General features: G+C 50.7%; 1 protein-coding gene and 1 long non-coding RNA gene across 4 annotated transcripts in view; one reads left to right on the top strand and one right to left on the bottom strand.

Annotated features, from left to right (window-relative positions):
* The window catches only part of LOC130880672 (uncharacterized), a 61,720-nt gene that overhangs the window by 9,880 nt on the left and 27,156 nt on the right, over positions 1–24,684 (bottom strand). The window lies entirely within an intron of this gene.
* Tspan32 (tetraspanin 32) lies at positions 930–14,728 on the top strand. The gene is made up of 9 exons (XM_057779817.1): positions 930–995; positions 1,549–1,663; positions 2,572–2,669; positions 6,775–6,849; positions 10,599–10,700; positions 11,218–11,304; positions 12,648–12,731; positions 13,026–13,117; positions 14,271–14,728. Exons 1-9 carry the CDS (start codon positions 930–932, stop codon positions 14,350–14,352), a joined length of 801 nt encoding a protein of 266 aa, XP_057635800.1. The 3' UTR covers positions 14,353–14,728.

The following is a 24,684-nucleotide window of genomic DNA, read 5'->3' as shown; positions in this document are numbered from 1 at the left end:
GCCTGGCTTCTTCAACATAGACTCTGAGGAACTCTTGAGTCTTCACGCTTGACAGGCAGGCAAACACTTTACCAACTAAGCCATCTTCCCACCCTATTTATTTCTGAGCTAGGGTCTTACTATGTGGGTTAGGCTAGCCTCTAACTTGCTATAATCCTCCTGCCTCAGCCTCCTAGGTGCTGGTTGTGAGAAACATGTTTTGCTTTCTATCAGAGATGGCTAGCCCACCAAAGGCCAATACCTATAAACTTGCCCCATCTTGAAACTCCTATGTATGCACCATGCCTGCTTGCCCAGCCCCTGGACATTCCTGAGAGCTGACTCTATCACAGCCTTCCCCTCTGTGCTGATTATAAACTGGCCAATAGCATCAGGTCCTGAGATAGTCACCACCTGCAGGAGTCCGTTTGAGGATTAACACCAGGAGGACTTTGGGACACTAAGGGTCCTAGTGTAGCTGGGCAGGTTAGTACACTCTTATAACCAATGCCAGACATTGGGCTCTTCTCTTACTGTTCCTCTCAAGACTCCACCCCCTCCCCCATGCTGCAGTGTGGCCCAACCCATCCACTGGGAAGCCTCATATACCTACAAAAGCCCAGTTGTCTTGGGCCAGGCCAGGGCAGCTGCAGGTATAGAAACTGCCCCTCTTCCGGCCTGTCTTTCTTCCTTCCTCAAACCCAGCCACTATGTTAGAAGGGCTGTTGACAGATGGGAGGGCACAGCCTACCTACTGGGTCAGCTGTGGTCTGAGGTTCCCCACCCAGTGGGGAACCACAGAAGGGAGGGGAGGAAGGGAAGAAAGAGGAGGTAGAGGGAGGGGAGGGGAGGGGAGAAGAAGAGAGAGGAGAAAAAGAGGAGAGGAGAGGAGAGGAGAGGAGAGGAGAGGAGAGGAGAGGAGAGGAGAGGAGAGGAGAGGAGAGGAGACCATGGAGCACTGGAATCGAATCAAGATTGCCAAATACCAGATACTGATCACCAACTTCTTTGTCTTGGTAACATGCAAGTGGAACAGAAGGAGTGGGTGGGCAGGTGGGCAGGTGGGCAGTAGGGGAAATAATTCACCATACCCAGGTCCTCCAGCACTGTGGTCTCCCCTCCTCCGACACCACAGTTGCGCAGACTGGGTCTGGGTCTCTGGTGGCCACCCTTAGAGGACTGTGTACACATGTCCTTGTAGCTGTCACCCAAGGGGCAGTGAAGAGCCTGGGAGAACCCAGGTTGGCTGGTGATTTGGAGTGTGCAGGGACAGCCAGGAAGGGGTGCTGCCTGGGATCCAGGCGAGGACAGGGATGCAGGGTCTCTGCAGACAGTTTGATGTGATCTTCTGGGTCCCTAGAGAAAATGGGCACGAGTATGTGTGTTGCATACTTATCTGTGTGTGATAGCCCGTCTGTGGAGGGCCCGTCCCTCCCATCCACAGAAACATGTAGGCCTCCCGCAGATGCCTTGCGCCTGGAGGGAGCCAGCTTGGGGCGCCCAGAAGCCCAGGCTCGACACTCTGTCACTGTGGGAGGGCCTTTGCAGATATGCACACCTCACTTTCAGCTGCTGGGTCTCTCTACGGCCACCATGGCAGTGGTCACTCACTTTGGAGACCGCTTTACTGTCATTCGTCAAGTAGCCCTGGAGAGGAACCCCTATGAAGGAATGCACTATTGGGGTAAGTACGGCCAGAAATGGCTGTGGAGCGGGAGGTGGGAGGGCTCCAGGGTCAGAAGCATCTGGGAGGAGTGACCTAACTCCCCAGCCCCAGACAGTCCTGACTCCCTGGCCCTAGGCTTTGGGCAGAGTCAGAGGTCAGGGCAGGGAGGAGATGCCGCAGTGTCCTGGCTTTACTAATAAAAAGCGGCGAGATTTAGGCAACATCAGGCCCTCCTGCCCTGGTTCTCCTGCCACACAGGACCGTTCAAACTGTGGCAGACCCCAGATCTGTGCTTTCAGGGCAGGGATCAAATGGCCTGTGGGACTCGGTAGTGAATACCATATTCAAAGGGCAGAAAATGCCTAGCTAGGGCCAAGTCTGCCAGAGTGCCCCACCTCCACAAAAGCAAGGCTTTAGTGATGGGGGTGATCCTGATAGGAATGCAAAGAACCTAGGAGGGTAGGAAAGGGTAGGAGAAATTGAGGCCCCTGAATGGGGGGTTGTCAGCCCCAGTTCCTAGGCCCCCTGCTTTCCAAGGTGCTAGGCCCCGCCCACGCAGGAAGCCTGGGGCCTGGGCCTGGGCTGATAAGGTCACAGCCCCACACTGCCACCTGTCACTAGAGCATGGGGATGTGGCTTCAAGATAGTCTGTGAGGCAGGGAAGGCAGTAGAACTGGGGGAAAGAATATGGTCCACAGCTTGTTCCCTGATCTTCCCCCTTTCTTCCCAGTTTTGGGAGGAAACAGGCTATCAGGCTATGAGACACCCCTTCTTTTTGGGCCAGAGATATGTGACTTTTGGGACCTCCCTAGAAGTTCAGTCCTGGTTCTGTGACACACCTCCCCCCCCCAAGTAGTTTTCAGATCCAACCTCCGTGCCCAGTCCCCATACTGGGTCCCTCACCCTTTGCCTCTCCCGTTCCACAGCCTTCTACGTGGGGATCAGCCTAGCAGGTCTACTGAGCCTGGGCGCTGTCCTGAGCACGATGGCCACAGTGAGGGAGGCCCATGGCCTCATGGCTGCGGTAAGTTCTGTGGTCGGCCAGATGACCCCAGCTTCCAACAGGGACAAGAGCTGGAGAGAAAAAAAGCCAGGGAATTGCCTGGCCTCAGTCGAAGTATCCTAAAAGGAGGACAGGTCAGGGACTATGCACCAGTGAGTCCCTCTACCTACACAGTTAGGGCCTTCCACTTGGCCAGACAGGACTCTCCCACCTGGGCTGCCACTTAAGTCTCCACAGGGCTCTGTGATACTCTGCCTTCCCCAGATCTAACAATGGTTCTGCAGCACCCCTGAAAGAGAGTTGGTACTCTCAGCCCTGGGGCCATCTCCAAAGACCTTGGGAGGACCTGGTTCTGATGTCTAGCCAGGTCTGGACACAGGACTGAATGAATTTCAATTCTCATTAGAAGACCAAGCAGGGACAAGGAAATCCTGTTCCTGCAGCCTGGGCTTCCTTCTCACAGGTTCACTATTCCTGCCTAGCTGCTGACGGGAAGTTTCACAACCCCATAGAAGAAAGCCCTTGTTGCTGCTGTAACTGTTTCTCCATGTGGGTGTCCTAGTGTGCCCCTACAGCCCTCAATAGTTAATCCAGGTTCCATCTGGCAGGACCCTCCCCATGGCCACCCAGTCCCCGTTTGACCCAGGCTTTCCCAGTCACCCGAACCGAGGCAGCTCCTTCCTGATGCCCTGGTCTCTTACCTGCCCCACTCCATTCCAGGCATAAGATCTCATTTCCCTCCTCCATCCATCCCTGTGCCCCTGTTTGTAGACTCCCAGCCTATGAGTGACTGGGGGAATCCAAGAACCCTCAGGAACCTGAGCTGGAGGCTATGCTTCCTAGATAGACCGAAACTAAACTTGGCAATCTTGTCTTCATGTTCAGTGTATTTGCTGATGACCCTTGGTCTCCAAAGACAGTGACAGAGTCACCTCCTTCCCAAGCTCCTCCCTGTCCTGCTTGGCAACTTGATCTGTGGACAAAAGATTCCAGGAACTTTAGAACCCACCCAGGCCTCCCAAGTCCTCAATCCCTCAGTTCCACATCCCTGACAGACTCAGGGCCTGGTGCGGTACTGTTATAGGGACAAAGTCACCCCCTAGCTAGAGCTGCTTCAGGGACCAGCCATAACTGGGTTGTGGACTAGGCAGAACCTGGCAGCTTTAGCCTCCCGGGATTCTCGCTCTGATGATACAGGGGCAGGGATAGTGCTGGTCGTGAACAAACACTAAACAAAAATAGCCTGGATTTGCCTCCCAGAGGGAGGCCCTAGCAAAGAGGTCACAGAACTGGTGGACTGTGACCCCAGAGGATTTGTGTCTTGCTGGAAGAAAGCATGGAGGAAAGACAAGATGGAGGCAGAGGTATGCAGGAGACAGGCCGAGAGGCCTGCGCCTGGATATAACTTCAGCCACCAGGGGGCACCATAGTCAGCATGAAGACTGTAAAGCGGGAGGCGGGAGGAAGGTGGGCCAAGGGGCCCAGCTCTGGATCAGCCTTTCCCAAGCTCCTCCCATGTCCTGCTTGGCACCTGATCCGTGGGCAAAGGACCTCCCAAGTCCTCATCCCTAACAGACTCAGGGCCTGGTGCGGTTATACGTGTCTCAGCTAAAAGACACATTCAGATTCCTTCTGTTCAGAGTTGTATTCTCAAGGTCACTCCAGGCCCAGTGCTCTGCACTTTGCTGAATCCTAGCACCCTCTACCCCGGCATGAACAGTAAGCCCAGTTCAGTCACCACAGGGTCACTGGGAGCTCCACTGGTCACAGGGCCTTAGTGTCATGTTTATACTTGTGCCTGTGTGCACGGTGGGCACCGTCTGCCTCTGCCTGCCTGGCAGCTGCCTGTGTACTGTCACTGGCCTGCGTTCTGGAGCACGTGTAAAGTACATATAAAAGGGTCTAGGGAGGGGAAACATCCCCCTTTGTGACTCTGGGCCCACTGCTCCCCTCCATGCTCTTTCCTGCCCCGCCTTCTGAAACACAGGAAATGAAGGAGCTAGCTAGCGGCAGGAAGCAGATTCAAGTTGTTTACAAGTTTATTTATTCATTTATTTTCATTTTGAATAAGTAGAGAGAAAAATGGTCACAGTTAGGCCTGGCCCAACCTCTCTCAGCACTAAGCAGATCTTACACACACACACACACACACACACACACACACACACACAGAGAGAGAGAGAGAGAGAGAGAGAGAGAGAGAGAGAGAGAGAAACAGAGAGACTAAAAACCAAAAAAAAAAAAACAAAAAACAGAGACAAAGACGGAGGAGGGAGGGAGAGGGAGAAACTCCCCTTGAGGATGAAACGGTTGAAATGGTTTCTGGAAAGGGCTGGACTCTGTGGCTGGCTCACAGCCTCAGCTGGAAGGCGGAGTTGAGGAATGGCTTCCAGACAGGGAAAGTCAGCAAGAGGAAAGAGCAGAGAGGAGGAGAAGGAGGGAAGAAAATGTGGAGGAGAGAGAACAAGAAGGCGGGAGGAGGAAGGAGGGGGAGGAAGGGATAAAGGCAAAGATAGGAGCAGAAGCAGCAGGCAAGCCAGGGCCAACTCCAAGATAGTGATGCAGGCTCCAGGTCAGGCAGGAGAAAGCAGGGAAGGGGGCACCCCACCACCGCAGAGCCCACACTCACCCAAGTGTGAGGGGGTAGTGCAGATGCCCCCAGCTCTTTTCACACACTTGGGAGAGCTAAGCTGCCCCTGGCGTAGACTGTTTGTTCCTGTCCTCCTGGCCTGTGACTGTAGGCTGCTCTGCACACTGGCCACTTTTCCCAGAGTGAGGCCACGGCTACTCATACTCATGCCAGTGACGCTTGGGAGTGAGGTGGTGGTTGATCCCGAAGGCTCAACGGTCACCTGGGGCCTCTGTGTACTGGGTGGGTCTATGTGCATGGCACTGGGGCTGACAAGAGCACAAGGCGGAGCCTCCGAGGTCACCCAGATGGGAGGTCACTAGATGGGACTTTGGTGGGTGCTATTGAGGAACAGGGTTCTTAGTGCAGAGCGACCCTGTGAAACTAATCACAGAAGGGCAGGGACTTGCGCCAGTGCCTGTATCAGGGAGAGATGGGCACTGCCCTCTAGTTCTGTAAGGAAGTCAGCAGTTGTACCCGACTAAAGCCAAGAAGGAAAGTGTGGAGTGTGTAAAGAAGTCCCTTTTTAGCTCTTGGGGTGAGGGGTAGGAATGGGATGACCACGGGGACCCACACAGTGGTGTAGAGGAAGGGCAGGAAACTCACGAGGAAAGGAAGGTCACAGTCTGGGGTGCCAAACCTATGCCCGGGGTTGTGGCCTGTGGTTCTCTATGAGTCAGGCTGTAGAGGTTAGGGTTTCCTTGGAAACGGGTTTCAGAAACGAAACAACAAAGGGCCCACAGAAGGCGCCCTGTATGAGGGGGCCATTACCTACCTTCAAGGGAGACATTTCTGGCTGGGGATGTGGGTCAGTTGATCGAACGCTTGCCTAGCACATATGACAGCCTTGGCTGAGACACTGGCACTGACTAAAACGTCGCGGTTGCGTACACCTGTAATCACAGCGCTGAGGAGATGGAGGGTCACGAGCTCAAGGCCAGCCTGGGCTACCTCCATGAGCGTCCACCTCAAAGGAGAGGATGGCAGGTGAATAGGGCTGGGGTCAAGGCTCAGCAGTCACAAGAGCTGCCTGCTCTTCCAGAGGATCCAAGAAACCACAAAGAACTACTTGTGGAGCCTGTTCTAGAAGATCCAATACCTTCGTCTGCCCTCCCCATATATGTGGCATACATAAATATAATTTTGTTTAAATCTAAAAAAAGTCTAAAGGGCAGGGGTAGAGGGTTCTGATGCCAACATTTCAGATCTGGGGAGGCACTACCTGGCCCTCCTGGGGTCACTATTCCTCCTAGACGTAGCTGTAGTGGGCTAGGGCCTCTACCATATTGGAAAGGCCTACCATTCCTAAGGAAGCATGTGCCACCTTAGGTCCCAGGTCCTCCAGAGGCACAGAGGAATCCCCCAAGCAGTACTTAATGGAGCTCAAGCCAGTAGCTCAACCCAGGCCAGTTGGGAAAGCTACCTACCTAGTACCCTGCCCTACCTCCCCAGGCCACATACCTGGCTGTACAGTGACCAGGCCATCTCTGTCCCCAGGGTTTCCTGTGCTTTGCCCTGTCATTCTGTGTCCTGGTGCAGGTGGCATTCTGGAGATTCCACAACCCCACCCAGGTGAGTGCAGCCAGGACCCTCTACCTGGACCAGCCTAGTTCTTTGCTCAGAGTTTCTGTTTTACCCTTTCTCCCTGCCCAAGGAGACCCCCAAATGCTCACCCCAATCCTGATATTAAATGAAAAAAATATTTTTTCTATGGTCCAGAGGATCTGGAAGAGGGCCGAACCCCAACAACAGCTTGAGAGCATGGGCGACCAGAGTTCTGCCTGAGGCAGCCGGGCCAAGCAGCATTTGGGCAGAACCTTCCTGTCCACTGACGGGTGGTCTGGATGGCTGGTCACAGCGTGGGTGGCCTCAGTCAAGACAGCTGCCAGGTATCAGGGGCTGACCTCGGGTTAGCCTGCAGCAGCTGCAGCCCATCTCCCTGTTCTAAAACTGTTTACATTCTAAGCCCTAAACTCGGGGTGCAGAACAGGCAGAGGCCTTGCAGGAACCAGAGGGCAGGCAGCAACTAGGGTTTAATCTACAGAAGGGAAAGGGATTCTTACTCCAGTCCTCTTAAGACTGGCTGCTAGGGCAATTCTCCAAGGCCTGCCTGACCGTGGTGGGCTAGGGTTACTCCTGGACCCTGGCTTGCTGGCCTGTCTTTTGTCTTGGATTTCTGACTTCCAACATGGCCCTGAGACCTGGTGAGCTACCTGGAGGTAGCCTGGGTGAAAGCACCCTAGGTTTAAAATCAAGGGTGGCAGGCCAGTCCTTTGTCCTCCCTGGGCCTGTGTCTGCTTCTGTAAATGGAGAGTAGAAAGCCCTGCTGCAGAGCTACTGCATGGTGGAGATGAGCCAGCAGTGGAGGGGCAGTCCGGATCCTCTGCACTCCCAGGTTGTCTGGAATGTGGACCTAGTTCTGGGTTGTCCTGAGGAATGAGGCCGCGTGTGGTACCAAGCACAACTTGCACAGAGCCACCATCCTCCCGTCCTCCCATGTTCTCCCTATCAGCGAACCAACCCAAGCCAAATAGGTCACAGCCTTAGACTTAGTCCTCCTAGCTGCCCCAGCCCCATGGGTAAGAAAGAATACAGGAATCAACTATTAATGCTTAGAAGCCATCCCAGCTCCCCAAAACCTCCCTGGAAATATCCCCAGGACATCCTAAAACAAGGGTCTAGCAAGAACGTAAGGGCAGATGAGGAGGAGACCTTGACTGTCTCTGTAGACCAGGCTCTGGCCTGAAGTGAGGATGGGGTGCTCCTTCCTGGTCCCCCCTCCTCCCAGGACACAGGCCTTGGCAGGCACCCAAGGTTGGTGAGGATAGCAGTGTGGCCTAGCCTGCTATGTACTGAATACAGAGAGATAGGGCTATTCATTACCCTCACTGTGGCTTCAGAGCTGCTCTGCCGCAATCTCCCACTGTCCCCAAGGAGTGGAAAATGAATTGTTTAGCTTTCCTTAATAATTCATGTCAAGACCAAGCACAGAACAAACATGTCTGTGTAGCCTGGGGACCCAGTGCTGGTCCACAAGCCACCTGCAGTTCCACGTGGGGTCCTCCTGGCCATGGCTGTACTACCCTGATCTAGCAAACGTGGAGGAAGGGGAATCACCAAGCCCGGTTAGATATCACAGTGTCCTGGTCTTAGGAAGAAAGATAGGGGGATCCCCTAGACATTGCTCCTCAATCTGCAGTAGCCTGGGCTGCCATGTCCTGCACAGATCCAGGGATTGACCTGAGGAGGCAAGGGAATGAAGAAAGGACAGACACACAGACACACACGAGAAAGCTAGAATCGGGCGGTTTGAACTCTCTGACAGGAAAGCTGCAGTCTCTTTGTCCCCAGCAGCTCAGTGTGTTTTTTATCTACAGCTGAATAAGGAGGCGGGGTTATTACAAGCAGATAAACAAGGAGAGTGCGTTTATCGCACACAGCTGGACAAGAAGGCAGTTTGAGCTAGTCTTAGTGGGACTCACGGGATGGGAGGCTTTGCCAACATCTCATGGATCTGAGGCTTTGGTCTGAGGCTTGACAACAAACACCCACTCAGTACATCATATACTCAGGGCTTCCTCTACCCTCCACACTGGACAACACACTTACAAAGGAGACTGGGTACCCCAGAAGCTGCTTGCCAACCCTGCAGACACAGATGCTTGCTGGGAGGGACCCTTGGATGAAGGATGTGGAGGCTTGGGGCCCTGGTTTAGGAAGCCTCTGGTCTACCCTCCCTATTCCCATGAAAGAACTACAGCCTCAAGTCTCTCACAGAACAATTTAAATGCCAAAGGGAATGCAGATGGCAATGCACTAACCCCACCCCCACCCACCGCCCTAGTGCTGGGCTCTGCAAAGAGTCCAGCCTGGTCTCTAAGACCCCAGAGTCCGGTTTTGAGGTCTGGGCAGACCTCTGTTATTCTGCTCATGGTGGGTGGGATGCTGGGCAGAACCAAGCTGAGCTGAGCTCTAGAGCTGATGTCATCTCTATTGTCCTGTAGGAATGACAGTGGACAGAGGGCCCCTGGGCGCTGGGACATCCCTGAAAAGTGGCAGGACTGATAAGGGAAATAAAGTCAATTGTGCCAGGGAGTGGTGCAAAAAGGGCTAGTCCAATAGTGCCTGTTTGTTTCAGCTACCTGCCCGACCCACGCAGCTCCAGGTATTCCCAGCCCTCCCCAGGATTTGCTCTCTTAAGGACACAGTAAGCCCACAAGAGGGCTCTGGCCCAGACTGACCAGCAACCAAGGCCAGCTTGGCACCTGCCCTGAGTGGGGGAGGGCCGGGGCAGGCTGAGCTGGGGATGACTCATGGGGATGTCTGGCTCTGTTGCATGGATGGAGAGGGAGAAGTCGGTGCCAGGATCAGCCGTTAGCACGGAGTTCCCCTGACTCCTACAGGGCCCTTGGGCCTGGGCTGGACTTGGTTATAAGAACCTCTGACTACCTGCCTGCCCACTATGACCTGCAGGCAGCTGGTGAGTGAGGCCCATAGTGGAATGGACATCAGGCTGTGGGACAGACACGCTTCCTCTCTGAAAGGCATGAGTGACCAGGGGAGACATAGGGCTTCAACACCACTCCAGCCCATTCAGGACAACACTCTGTGTGACCTGGCTGCTGGCCTGGCATAAGGCTGGGAGTCGGGAGAACTCAGGGTCTTCAAGGCAGAAAGTCGTTGGAGGACATGCCCTGAGCCAGGAGATCAGTGAGTTCCACATATTTGGGATGCCTTCCTGGAAGAGATGAAATTCCAATTTGTCTCTGAAAACATTCAGCCTGGAGGAGGACATCTTGGGGTAGGGACTGAGCAGAGTAGGGAATCAGAGCTAGGGCACAGAAGCAAAAAAAGTCTAGGCTATTTGAGTGTGGAACAGAAGCAGGGCCAGCCTTAGCCCTGCCCAGCTTCCTTCTTCCTCTCCTGTGTCCCCCTGGATCTGGCTCCAAATGCCCTTACCTTCCCTGGTCCAAGACTAGAGCAAATCTTCCCAGTATTCTGGGTAGTTCTGAAGAAGGGCCAACAAGAACCTTAGGGAACAGAGGAACTAGTCCAGGCTTCTGTCCATGCTTCTCAGCAGGCTGGGCCTATTTCCTATATCCAGATGAGCAGAATGCTACCCCATGCTACCCAGAACCCACCACTAAGGGTGGGTAGCTGAGATCTACTGGCCTCTTTTTTAACCCTTGAGAGTCCTAGGGGCAACAGGCAAGCCATAGGATTACCATGGAAGGAAGAAAGTTCCTGAAGAAGGAGGCCCAGGATGTGGGCTTCCCTGGGTCTCCCTCAGGCCATTGTTTCCTGGGATGCTTTTGGTGCAGGTGGAGGATGCAGTATTGGACACCTATGACCTCGTGTATGACCAGGCAATGAAGAGCCCATCCAGCAGCTGGTGGCAGGAGCTGGCCACCATCCAGGACACGGTGAGCGAGGGACAGGGTGGTCATACTTGCTGTGCCCCCAGAGAATGGGTGCCAGACATCCTCTAGAGTCAGCCATCCTGGCCAGGCTTCCAGAGAAGATCCCAGGACACATGTCCCATTGTGGGTAGATGACTGAGATCTCACCCATCCCCCTCTGTCCCTAATAGGACTGGCTACCCAATGTAAGTGCAGAATAAAAGGGTAATGTCCTTGTTCAACACAGACTGAGAATTCTAAGAAAGAATTGGGTATTCTTCAAGGAAGTAGGTGTTCAGGCAATAGGCAGGCAGTGGGGCCCTGCTCTACAGGGACGAGGTCCTCAGGGAACTATACCGTTCCATCACCAGGGCTAAGGCACTGGTGGATATTTTTCCAGCAGCTGTGATCCTGATTCCTGGCTCTTGGTCTCTTGGGGGCCCCCATTGCAGAATCGCCTAAGTTGCTTATGCTTTGGTGCCTAAGTTTTCCCATAAGTCAGTCCTGCCCACGCTATGCTCCTCTCTGGTCTGTCTTCCAGTTTCTGTGTTGTGGGAAGAAGTCTCCTTTTGGGTTTCTGGCGAGCACCAGAGCCATCCCATGTCAGGGCCAGGAGGCCATGAGAGAGGTGAGGAGGAGGGGGATGAGAGTTTCTGTACTCAGATCAAATGAAGGTTGGGCACTTCAGGTTCTACCTGTGAAGGGACATCTTCATCCTCTTTGCCCCTTTGGCCTCTCACATTTTGGGATCTGTCCTAAAGTCTCAGGGATGTACCCGCCCCCCTCGCAATCCCCCCCCCCATGATAGGTGGCTATGGGGCAGGGAACTTATGAGATGGCTAGCTTGACTTGGCCCAACTCCCTTCCACAGGCTAGCATTGGATATGTACCCCGCCCACTCTTTTCCTCCTTTCTGAGGCTTCCCCAGGCCATCAAACTCCTCCCCCACCCTCCCCTCTGAAGCTTCTAGAAGCTCAAAGCTAAGGCTCTATATAGGAAGGTGATTGATTTACTATTTAGGAGGAGTAGAAAGGGGTCCCCCAGAAAGAGCAGAAAGTGCCAGGGGAGGGACAGGGAGGAGCTCTTCTAACCTGAGGACTAGGCCCTGACCCACTCTCCCCCACTCTGGCCCTCTCTCCCTACCCACCCAGCCCCCTCTTTGTCCCATCCCCCTGCTATCCTGGAAACAAACCAGCCTTATCTCATGGGGAGAGATGTCTGGCTACCCTCCAAGAAACAAGAGGGTGGGGAATGGCTCAAGGCCCAGCAGGGAAGGGAGCTGGCCTGATGGGAAGGGGCTGAGAGTCAGGGAGTCCCAACCACCCAAGAATAGTCCTCAGGTCCCAAATTCAAAATAGCTCAGTGCCTGCCTCCTGTTGCAGGGTGGCCAGGGACCACAGCTGGGTTACAAAGGACCCCTGGTGGGAGAGAAGCCAAGGCCAGCTCAGGCCAGCAAGAGGATCACTTACTTGCCAAAAGGCAAGAAAGCCCCGTGTAGGGTTTCACATGGTCCAGGCTATCCCCAACAAAAATGCCAACGTCTGAATGTCCCAGAGGTCAGCTGTCACCTTCCTGTGCCCACAGCAAAGAGACCTGCAGGTCCAGAGTCCCTGCCCCCACCACTAACAGCAGGCCCTGGGAACTAGAGTACTTCCACCCTGGACTGCCTGGAGACAAACAGCGGCCTAGGGAGGAGCTCAGGGCAACTAGAACAGGGTAGTGAGCCACTGCCCCCACAGAGACAGGCGTCATGGCCTCAGTCTCAAGCTTCCTAAAGCCTCTTTCCCACAGGGTTCAGCAGTTCGGCTGGGAAAGGTACACACCTTGACTGCCCTAGCCTTAGCACTGGCTGAGCAAACCATGCAGCCCCAGGGGCATCTAGGAAAAAACTGGAACGAGGAGAGCCACACACAGTGTGCAGGGAGGACCAGTCAGGGTGGGCAATCAACCGTGCATGTTGCCTCTGTGCAGGACTGCCTACAGAGGATCGGGAACTTCCTGTGGACACATTACAGTATCGCCTCCACCCTGACCTGCACCAGCCTGGCCCTCACGGTAGCCATCAGTTCCTTCCTTGGCCTCCTTCTATCCCGCCCCACCTTGATGCTTCCCAGAGAGAAGCAGTCCTGGGTTACTGCCTCAGACCGACATTCTTTAATCATGGCACTGCCAGGAACTTCCAGGCCCAGTCAGCAGGGAGGAGCCAGCCCCTGACCCAGGGAGGTGGTCTGGTGTCTATCTCATGCCCTACACTTTTCAGTCCTGGGAACTTCCCTGGAAGTGGGAAGGCTCTGCCATCAGGACTGTTGGTGGCTGCTGAGGCCTGGGAATCTCTCCTGATTGCTCCAGGTGTACGCTATGATGCTCTGCGCCTTCCTGTGGTTTGCCATTCATTCCTACTGTGGCTTGGATCGCAAAGGCAGATATACCCTCACCCCACGGTAGGCCCCTCTCTCTCTAGAAGAGTCTTACAGCACCACAGGGTCCCAGTGTATCTATGCCTCCCACAGCAGATATGTTGTTACCTGTGCCCAGTCGGAAGCCCTTTGGAAGTGTGGGGTGACGACATGCCCTCCTCTACTCTGCCCATTTCCAGTCTCTGATGAGACCTGACATCACCCTGCCACCAACACAGAGAAAGGAAGATTCCAGCCCTGCCTCCCCACTCCCTGCGGCCCAGAGCCATGGCTCCCAGGCCAGAATAATTGGTCTTAAGGAACCCCAGGACTCCTCATTGACAGAATCAGGAAGGACCCAGTCCCAGCAGCCAGGAAAGCCCTTCTGTTCCCAGAATACTTAGACCCTGCTGTGAGCAAGCTCCATCCACCCACACACCCAGCACTCTGACATCTGGATTCCTATACCCAGCATCTGCCCTGGCCCTCTACATTCTGAAAATAGCCATGCCATTGCCTCCAGAGCACTCTGGGGCATGTTTATAAATGTTCGTATGTGCGCACAAATGAGTGTGTAGAGGCTGGAGGACAATACCCGTTGTCATCCTCAGGAATGCTGTCCTGCTCTGACATAGAGTCTCTCCCTGGCTTGGAGCTCACCAACTAAACTAGACTCAACATCCAGCCTCCAGCATTTGCCACCCTCTGATCCTGCTGCCACAGACACAGCCACCCCTCCGTGCCTTCCCTGTTGTGATGGACCAGAATCTCTCTGGAACCATGAGCCAGAGTAAATCTCAGGGCTGGCTAGAGAGCCCTGAGAGCCTCTGTCTCTGCCTCCCCAGTACTGGGATTACAAGCATGCACCACCACACCTGGCATTTTTAGGGTTTTAGGAATCAAACTCAGGTCCTTGTGCTTGCAAAGCACTTTTTTAATTTATTCATTTATAATTTATTTAATTGGCAGGAGGAGGGACATGTATACATTCCACTGACTGAATTATACTCCAGTCCTTCTTACAGTACCTTCTAGAACATTCTGAAATAGCCTCACCACCACCATTCTGGGATGGATTTGCAGTCCCTTCTAGAATGTTCTACAACAGCCTCTTAGTCCCTATAGAACATTCTGGAACAGATCCCCAGTTCTTTCTAGAACATGCAGAACAATTTCACTGTCCCCTTTTGCTTCTCAGAGCCCATGGCTGCCAGCCCCAGGAACCCAGCCTCTTCAGATGGACCAAAGATGGAGTGCCTCAATGCCCCTCTGAAGCATAAACATTTGCTAACTATTCGACATCCCCTCTGAAGCACGGGTGTTCGCCGATCATCAGGTCTAGTAGGATGCTTGCTGCCTACTTGCCCACAGAGATGAAGACGTTGGCGCTGAGCCCTCCATGATCCACCTGGTGGGGCAAGGGAAGGGGAGGAGATTCTATCAGTGTGTTAGTTATTTTTACATTGTTGTGGCCAGACATCTACCAGAAACAGGAAGGACTTACTCTGGCTCATGGTTCCAGAGAGATTCTGGTCCATCACAACAGGGAAGGCACGGAGGAGTGGCTGTGTCTACCGCAGCAGGATCAGAGGGTGGCAAATGCTGGAGGCTGGATGTTGAGGTAAACTAACTTGCTCTGGGTCATTGTGGAGCAAAGGTGACTTTGGCTCTGTAGTCCCGATAACAAAATACACAGAACCACATGGCAACAGCCAGGGTTTTGAAACTAACCATGGGTTTGTCAATGCTCCTTAGTTGACCATATCCTCTCACCTGCGATTCCAACTACCGCTCCCTCCTGCCAAGGAAGTGTTAGGATCTTAAGAGATGCTGGAATGTGAAAAGTTACCTGAAGCCAGGTCTCCATGATCCAGCATCCATGAGGTCGTCACCCACCATGGCAGGGCTTTTTAGGGGATGACACTGTTTGGGGGTCACCCATGCTCCCTATAAGTAACTCCTCATCCCAAGAAACCAATTGGTTCAGGTTGAAACTTGGGTAGAATCCTTTCCATGCCCCATCTGGGGTGACCAATTTCCTGTTCCTGTTTCCCAGAGAAAAGTAATAGCACAGAACAGATAGAGTAGAACCAGGGGCAGTGTCTTAGGGTTTCCATTTCTGTGAAGAGACACCATGACCACGGAGACTCTTAGAAAGGAAAACATTTAATTGGGGGCTGGCTTACAGTTCAGAGGTTTAGTCCATTATCACCATGCTGGGAAGCATGACATCATGCAGGCAGACATGGTGCTGGAATGGTGGCTGGAAGTTCTACATTTGGATTGGCAGGCAGCAGGAAGAGAGGATGCCACTGGGCCTGGCTTGGGCATCTGAAACCTCAAAGTCAGCCTCTGGTGACACACTTCTTCCAATAAGGCCACATCTCCTAATAGTGTCACTCCCTATAAGCCTACAGGGCCATTTTCATTCAAACGACCACAGACAGGTATAACCTTCAAAAGCCCACCCTTAATGACCTACTTCTGCTAACCAGACTCCAAGTCCTTCAGGCTCCACAACAACACCAGAAGCTGGGGATAGAACATTCAGAATATGAGCCTGTGGGAGAGGTTTCAGAGCAAACCCATGACACAGAGCAAGCGTACATGAGCCTGTGGAAAACACCAGATTACAACTATGACATCAGGTAAACAGCTCCATGCGGAACAGACAGAAACACCTAGGGTGATGTGATGAGTCTGTGGAACAGGACAGAATAGGTAAGCACAGAGGAAACCAACACAGGGCAGGCCAGGAGCCCTGGTCAGATATCGCCCTGCACCTCCCACTTCCAGACACTGCTATGTTCATGTCCTGTGCTGTGAAGCAAGGAGCATCAACCTGGCAGCAATGTCTCTGTCTGTCACTGTGACAAAATGCCCGGGGGAGTTAAGTTAAAGGAAGAAAGGGAGAAAATCAGCTTAAACAAAGGGAGAAAAATCAACTTAAACCTGAAAAAGTCAACTTAATTTGACTCTTTTTTTTTTTTTTTTTTTTTTTGGTTTTTCGAGACAGGGTTTCTCTGTGGTTTTGGAGCCTGTCCTGGAACTAGCTCTTGTAGACCAGGCTGGTCTCGAACTCACAGAGATCCGCCTGCCTCTGCCTCCCAAGTGCTGGGATTAAAGACGTGCGCCACCACCACCCGGCTTGACTCACGTTTTAAGAGGTCTCTGTCCATGGTCAGCTGGCTACATTGTCTGGGGGCCCGAATGAGGCAGAACACAGCAGGGATGTGTACAGTAGAGTTAACACCCATGGTGGCCAGGAAGCAGAGAGAAGGGCCAAAGACAAAGAAAACCCTCTTCAAGGGCACCACCCAGGAACCTCTTCCTCAAAGGAAGCCTCATCTTCTAGCTTCCTTTTTAAAATGTCATTAAATTATAAACCTCTTCATGGATTAATCACTTCCCAGAAGCCCAGACACTGAGAACTGCTCTGGGGACCACGCCTGTGGTGTGTGTGTGTGTGTGTGTGTGTCCGTGTCCTCACAACAGCAACCTGAAGTAGCAGCAGGTTGTGGGTCAGAGCCCAGATGTGGGCAGGTTCTTTACCTAACCTCTCATGAGGCAGGTTTGCTGGGTCCTACTCAGAGGCTTCTAGAAGCTCCTCCATCTGGGCTCACTCTGGCTGCTGGAAGAACCTAATTTATTGCAGCTGTGGGCTTGTGGGCCCTCTCTCCTCAGTGGCTGCCAGCTAGGACAACTTTCTGCTCTGTGAATTTGGTTTGCTCCCCTCCTCCGGCTCCTTCTTCAGACCCTAGCACAAGCTGAGCCTCCCTTGTGCTACGCAGTCTCTGGCTTCCAGCAGCTGGTGAAACTCTTTGCTTTAAGGGCCACATGATGATCTTGTCTGAACAAGAATTCTTTCTTCTATTCCTGGTAAAATGCACTGTGCCTGACACTGGACATTTGACCGCGTTCAAGTGCATAGCTCAGCAGAATTAACATCCACCCACACCATCCGCCTCCAGAACTTTCCATCTTCCCAGACTGAAACTCTGTCCCCATTCAACGCTGACTCCCTGCTCCCTCCCCAGCTCCTGGCTCTAGGTCCTGCTTGCTGCCTCTGCTGATTTGGTGAGCCTGAGGCCCTCCTGGATGTGACTATCTCACCACGTGGTTCCTCTGTGTTGCACAGTGAGGGAAACATCTTACCATGCTTACCATGGCCTCATAATCACCTGCTGGGGGACTGTGACAGAGCAAGGTGGGGCATGTAATCTAAAATCCCTGCCTCCTGTAGCCACTGTCACATGACAATGCAGCCACCTCTACAGAAAACTATTACCTGCTCTTGAATATTCACATAATTTGTGCAAGCTGCTAAGTCCCAAGGAGATACACTGACCCAGCCAAGGTCAAGGCAGCTGAGACCCCAAATGCTGCCTAAGAGAACATAAGGGATGTGATCCTGCCTCACACCCAGACCCAGAAAGCGAGGGCCCCCCTCTGCAATTGGTCACCAACACATGGGGAAAGCCAAAACCTGTTAAACCCCACCTTGTGTTTCGGATGCACACACTCCCTCCTTCCCACACATTCACTTCCTCAAATAAGAGGAATTAAGCACCCCACATCTGAAAACATACAAAGTTTTCTCCCTAGGGAGATTCCCCCAAAGTCATAAGCATTTGGTTCCCTGAGATGGAAAGTTCAGGGTCTCTGGTGCAAGCAACTTCTTTGGTTCTATTTTTGCCACCTCACTCTACTTCATAAGAAATCAGCACTAAATAGAGCACAGATATTCAGGATGTTCTAGTACCAACATGGGGAGGACAGGATGTATTTGGCTTACACTTCCAGGTAAAGGCCCGTCATTAATGAAAGCCAACTCAGGAACTCAAGCAGGTCGGGAATCTGGAGGTGGGGACTCAAACAGAGACCACATAGTAGCATCGCTTACTAGTTTGTGCTTCATGTCTTGCTCAGCCTGCTTTCTTTTACAACCCAGGGTGGCACTGCCCACAGTGGGTTGGACCCTCCCACATCATCATCAATCAAGACAATGCTCCCACAGACTTGCCTACTGGGTAATCTGATGAAAGCAATTCCTCAGTTGAAATTCCCTCTTCCCAGATACGTCTAGGTTTGTGTAAAGTTGGCAAAAAACTAACCAACACACAAGGCAAGGTCCAGCACTCAAAGAGGCAGAGAAGGGGATTATGAGTTTGAGACCAGCATTAACTTAATAGAAAGACTCTGTTTCAACAAAAACAACAACACAAAAGAAGGGGGGAAAGGAAAGGCAGAAGTAAGGAGGGAAGGAGAAAGGATCCCACACACAATGGCGGTGGGAAGACGGCAAATAAAGAAGAAAAGTAAGATCTAGAGCCTGTAAAATGTACACAATACAGTACAAAATAATCCACCAGATGCTGTAAGAGAAAGATCATCTCTGCGGCTGCTCCCCAAGTCACAGTGTGTGTGGCTCTAAACATCCATGGTTTGTCCTGTTTTCCCAGCTCTTCATTCCTGGGAAAATCTCTTCTTGACTCCTGTTGCCATTTCTTCCATCACTAACAAGGTGGGGTAAGAGAGCTCAGACCACCAGAGCCTGCTTAGAACAAGCATCATTATCCTGTTTCTTCATTAGGACACTACTCAGTCAGCACCATTTAGGGTCTCTTAACCCAGCAGAAGAGAAGTCTGAAGTAGCCAGGTGCCACCACAGTTTCTAGATCTGCAGTACACTCTGTTGGCTGACCAGAGTGTTTGTTCCCCTGTTGGCTACCGAGAGCTTTGACCCAGTGTAACGCCTTTGCAGGCACGAGGCAGAACTCCTAGGATGGTTCATTAGCTATCCTTATAAGAAGTGGTGCCCCCACACCCATCCCTCAGGCTTCCGACCTAGGGGCTCTCGTTTGGGAAAAGCAGCACCACACTGGTTACACATACCACATGCCACAGGAGGCTACACAGTTTTGCAATGGAATCTCCCAATGTGATCTTAAATGATACTTGAGAAGCGACCCACAATTCCACAAAATGTCCCTGATCGCTAGCTGAATAGCAACTTCAGTGAATCCAGGGCAGCCTTCCCATGATCTTGTGCCTTTGGCTTTAAGGTTAGTCCCTTAACCAGAAACAATTATACGGGTTGGATGCGGTTAAACTGAAATTTAAAGTTAAGAGTCAAAGTTTGATCTCCGTTGTGAGGATTAAAAGGATACAAACTTAATCCGACAGTGGTGTTCAGAAACAGGCCCTCTAGGAACAATAAATACATGCAGGCCTACTCGCTTGGTTGCTCTCAGCTAACTTCATCCTTCCTATTACTGTTCTGGACCATTTGCCTATGGAATGGTATTGACTGCAGTGGCTGGGGCTTTCCAAATCAAGTAAAAGCTGCGACAATTCCTCCACAGACCAAGTTGATCTGATAATAGGCTCACAAGAATAAGGCCCCACAGATTTCTTCATGGCTTTACATTCATTCTGTCACTTGCCATGGGGATGCCCTTTATTGCCCCAGGACTCTGAAACAAGGAAGCCATCACCAGCGGAAAGCCCCTTGACCTTGACCTTTCAGAAGCATGAACAAAATAAAAATTGCAAGAGCATCTTGCCTCAGGTATTTCATGAAGATAATGAAATGCTGATTAACATAGAGAACTGGTAGCAACAGATAGATCTCATTAGAAAAGGGTAACAGAAGAGACAGTTATGGATGGATGTGGGGAGCCAGAACAGAAGGATCAAGTGTGGATGGGGAGGAGAGAATGGGACAAAGGAGAGGATATGGAAAGAGACAACTAAAATTAAGGTCCATTTGAGAGGTCACATAATACAGTAGAAGCTTCCTAAAATATATACATATATGAAGGAAATCTAAATGAAACCATCAAATAAGGGGGACAGACAGAGTCCCAAGTGGTCATCTCTTGCCACCAAATGAAACTTCCGGTACAGGGATTGGGTTACATCTAACTGAGTTGTTGGCCAAAAGGGTCTCGTGGGTATCCCCAAACAACCCAGACAACCAATTGTTGCCAAGACAATAGGTTGTTCTACACAAACTTGGGACAATAAGGCCCCACTGCTGAAGACAACACCTACACAACTCATGGAACATGGCGAAATTAAGCTGGCGCCTATATAAAGCCTTGGCTTCTACATTCTAGCATCTTTGGTACAGGTAAGTACTCTGCATACTAGCAAAAGAAAAACATAAACAGCAACACAGCTACAAACCCTTTGATCTACAGTAGGACTACCTGCAAGATACGCTAAGGCAATAGTGGCATAAAGCTTGTAATCAACCAAAACCTGAATTGACTTAATGTTGGAACCCAAACCCAACACTGCTTGGGTAGCCAAGAACCAGAGACTAGATAGCCCAGGGACCTAAGGTAAAACAAAATACTACTGTTCCAAAATACAAACGAACAACTGAAAATTAGCAATAAAATGACTCCTAGGGACATTCTGCTATACTCATGGGCCAGTGCCTTGCTCAGCCATCATCAGAGAAGCCTTCTCCTGCAGTGGATGGGAACAAACCAGATATCATGCGGAGAGTGAGAGACATTGAACACCCAGTCCTAAATGGGATGTTTCTATCGAACCCCTTCCTCCTCATGAGCCAGGGAATCCAAAGAAGATGACGTGGAAAGAGTGTAAGAGCCAGAGGGGATGGAAGACACCAAGGAAACAAGGCCCTCCACGCCAACACGATCAAAGAACATTTGCACTCTCAGAGACTGAAGCTGTGCTCACAGGATCTGCTTTAACCAGCACCAGGTCCGCTGCGGTTATATTACAGCTTCCAGTTAAGTGTGTTTATGAGATTACTGAGTGTGCAAATGAGAAAGTCTCTGATTCTTGTGCCTTCTATTGGACTCTTTTTTTCTTCTGTTCGTTTATCCAACCCCAATGTGACAGCTTTTGTTTTCTCTTATTATATTTTATTTTGTTATATTTTTACCATTATCCCCTAGAGGACTGTTTATTTTCTAATGAGAGACAGAAGAGGGGTGGATCTGGATGGGAGAGGGGTCAGGAAGAACTGGGAGTAGGAGAGGAAGGAAATGAAATCAAGATATATTATGTGAGGGAAATATCTATTTTCAATAAAAGAAAAAAAATAATTTTAAATAAATAAAATTTTTTAAAGAAAGAACAAACAAATGAGCACTGGTACCAAGAGTCTCACCATTAGAAGTGTACCGGCGTAGAATTGGGAAGCTGGCAGAGGAAGGGAGAGTTGAGAAAGTAGTTATCAAATGACTAAACTGTGCAGGGTTGATGGCTAAGCGGTTAATAGGACTTTCTGCTTCTGCAGCCACACCAGACAGACCACAACTACCCATGCCTAACTTCAGCTCTAGAGAACACAGCTCCCTCTCTGGCCTTACATGTACATACTGACACACACGTATACATACAATTAAAGATAGTTTGTTTAAAGAAAAGAGGCTGAACTATTGTAAAGGAAACATTGTGGGTAATTCTGATAGGTACAGAAGACAAGAGACCAGGGAAGATCAAGGACAAGTTAGGGACTGCCTACATGGTGGTTAACTAGGACGCTTTGGGAACTTGAATGGCTCTTGTCATGAGACTCTATGGGGGCTGAAGTAAAAATAGTGAGCTTGTTTACTTGCTGAAAGAATCTCAACATGGCACAGCATCCAGGATATGGCACAGGTAGTTGGGCTGGTTGGTTTGGTGGTTTAAATGAGAGATATCTCCCATTTGAACACTGTAGTGTGTGTTTGTGTATACACCATGTGTATGTGGGGCCCCACAGAGGCCAGAAAAGGGTATTAGATTCCCCTAAAAGTGAAATTGCAAGTGGTGTGAGCCACATAATGTGGTTGCTAGGAATCAAACTCTGGTCCTCGGAGCAGCAAGCGCTCTGAGCCACTGAGTCATCCTCTCACAGAGCCCTGTGCAGATTAGTTTTAACGGTCAACTTGCAATAGCTCAGAACCACTTGGGAAGTCTTAATGGTAAATTATCTAGCTCAGTCAGGTAGCCATTAGGCATGGCTGTGTGGAGTTGTCTTGGTTGTCAATTGGTGTGGGAAGACCCAGTCCACTGTGGGCAGCACCACTCCCTAGGCAGGTGGTCCTGAACCATAATACAAGGGAGAAAGCTAGCTGTGGGCTCTCAGCAAGGAGGCCTGCATGCATTGCTTATTTCTTTTTGCTCTTGATGTGATGTGACTACCTGCTTGAGTTCCTGCATCGGCTTCCCTAAAATCATAGACTGTGACTTGGAATTGTTAGTCAAATGAGCCTTTTTCTCCTCTGAGTTGTTTTTTCTAACTTTTTACTTTCTAACTCTGTGTTGTTTGTCACAGAAACAGAAATGAAGCGAGAACAGTTTCAACAATTGCTTTCTATCAGGTTAACAGGCTCAGGAGCAAAAGGGGCCCAGAGTACAATGGTCTGGGGGAAAAAATCTTGGCCAGAGAAAAGCAAGAAATAAAGGCATATAGGGAACAGCACAGAAATCATTTGCTATGATGTCAACACAGATAAAATGGAGCCAGTGGTTTTACATTCAGACAACTGGGAAGACCTCCAAGGCATCTCACAAATCTAAGAAAGAAACCCTCCTTCAGGGTGGAGGACGAGGACTGGAGGTAAAGTCACCAGCAGGTGTCGACAGGTACCTCAGAGGACACTGCCAACATGTTTCCCAGATGCTGGTCCCAGATTAAAAACTCCCTGGCCATATGTAGGTGCCCTGTTTGATATGAATTTCTTGCTCACACATTTAAAACTTGTATATGCCAGCCATGTAAATTGGTATTGTTTTCTGGTTTTGATTTCTTACTTCTCTGCTTGTTAAAATAAGTTTGCAAGAGGCTTGGCCATGTCTGTTTCCATTTCACAAACACCTGCTGTGCCTCCTGTCAACCGATGGACGAGATAACATGCCTCGTCTCAGATAGATGAGATAACATGCCTCTTCTCATTGGCTCACGGGAACTCTAGTGTATCACCATAGAGATCACATGTTGCTCATAATCAGGGTAAATATACTCTCCTGACTTGTGATCCTCACCCCATGTGTCTGTGTGTCTGTATGTCTGTCTGTCTGTCTCTACATTTTACTGTACAGCCCTAGCTGTCCTGGAACTCACAGAGATCCCTTCACCTCTGCCTCCTGGTTGCTAGGATTAAAGGTGTGTGCACCATGGGTGGCTCCTTCCACTTTCTTTTTTTTTTTTTTTTTTTTTTTTTTTTTTTTTTTTTTTTTTTTTTTTTTTGGTTTTTTCGAGGCAGGGTTTCTCTGTGGTTTTGGAGCCTGTCCTGGAACTAGCTCTTGTAGACTAGGCTGGTCTCGAACTCACAGAGATCCGCCTGCCTCTGCCTCCCAAGTGCTGGGATTAAAGGCGTGCGCCACCACCGCCCGGCCTCCTTCCACTTTCTTCATGGAGACTTTTATTTTGAAAATTTGGAAAATCTTTGTGTCTTTTACCATTTTATGGAAAAGCAACAGAAAGAACACAGCACAGACACACACACAAACACACACTGTGATGGCTTACTCTATGCGACATCCAAGCAGAGTGTTAATTTTGATTGTCAACTGGTCTGGATTGAAAAACCCTGAGAATGTTGGAGAGGTGGCTTGGGAGTCAAAAGTGCCTGCTCTGAAATCATGAGGACTGGAGTATGAATCCCAGGACCCATGTAACAAGGTAAGAGATCTCCACAAAAACTTGGAGCCTCAGCTCTGAGGTGAGAAGAGACAGGAGGATTGCTGGAACTTGCTGGTTCCAGCCCAGCTGAGAGTAACCCACATGTTCAGGGAGAGACCCTGACTCCAAAGAAGAGTAAGGAGTGAGAGAAAACAGTGGAAACCTCTGACCTTTGCATGTGCACACACTCCTGCACACATATACCCATATCCACACACAGGTGCATACACACACATAAATAAACACAAAATAAAAATAAAGCACTTGGGTCTATTAATGAGGCACCTTTGGATGAAGATGTTTCTGGTATAACCGAGAAGGGAAGACACCACCCTGAATATAGTCGCACTATCCCTTAGGCTGGGGTTCCAAACTGAATAAATAAGTTAACAGGAGAAAGCCAGCTTAGTTGGGGGGGGGGTTCTCATTTCTCTGCCACATGCTCTACACCATGAACCAAGTAGCCCTCTGCCATGGTGCACGCTGCATTCCCTGAACTGTGAGAACAACAACCCCTCTTCCTTCAAGTTGGCTTTTGTTAGCTATTGACCACAACACAGAGAGAAGTAACTAGTGACCCAGGACATGCTATCCAGATGTGGGTTGGAAAGCCTGCTGCTGTGAGAATTTTTTTTTCAGGCAAGGAATAACTGAGCAAGCATGCTGGTTAGTTTTTGTCAACACAAACTAGAGCCACATGGAAAGAAGGAATTGACATCAGATGAGCATGTAGACAATTTCTGTGGGGCATTTTCTTGATTACTGATTGATGTAAGAGGGGACAAGCTTAGTCCTGAAGATACAAAGTTGCAGGATTTCCATGACCCAAGGCAATAACAGGATATCCAAGAGGAGTCTCGGTGAGGGCCCAGTATTGATAGTGTAGCCGAAGCCAGAGGTATCAAGCCAGAACAATGACTCATTGCAGTGAACACGTGCAAGTAAAGATGCATGGACT

This window comes from Chionomys nivalis, chromosome 8, assembly GCF_950005125.1.
Source record: "Chionomys nivalis chromosome 8, mChiNiv1.1, whole genome shotgun sequence".
Classification (NCBI taxonomy): domain Eukaryota; kingdom Metazoa; phylum Chordata; class Mammalia; order Rodentia; family Cricetidae; genus Chionomys; species Chionomys nivalis.
This window is presented reverse-complemented; position numbering and strand designations above follow the sequence as displayed.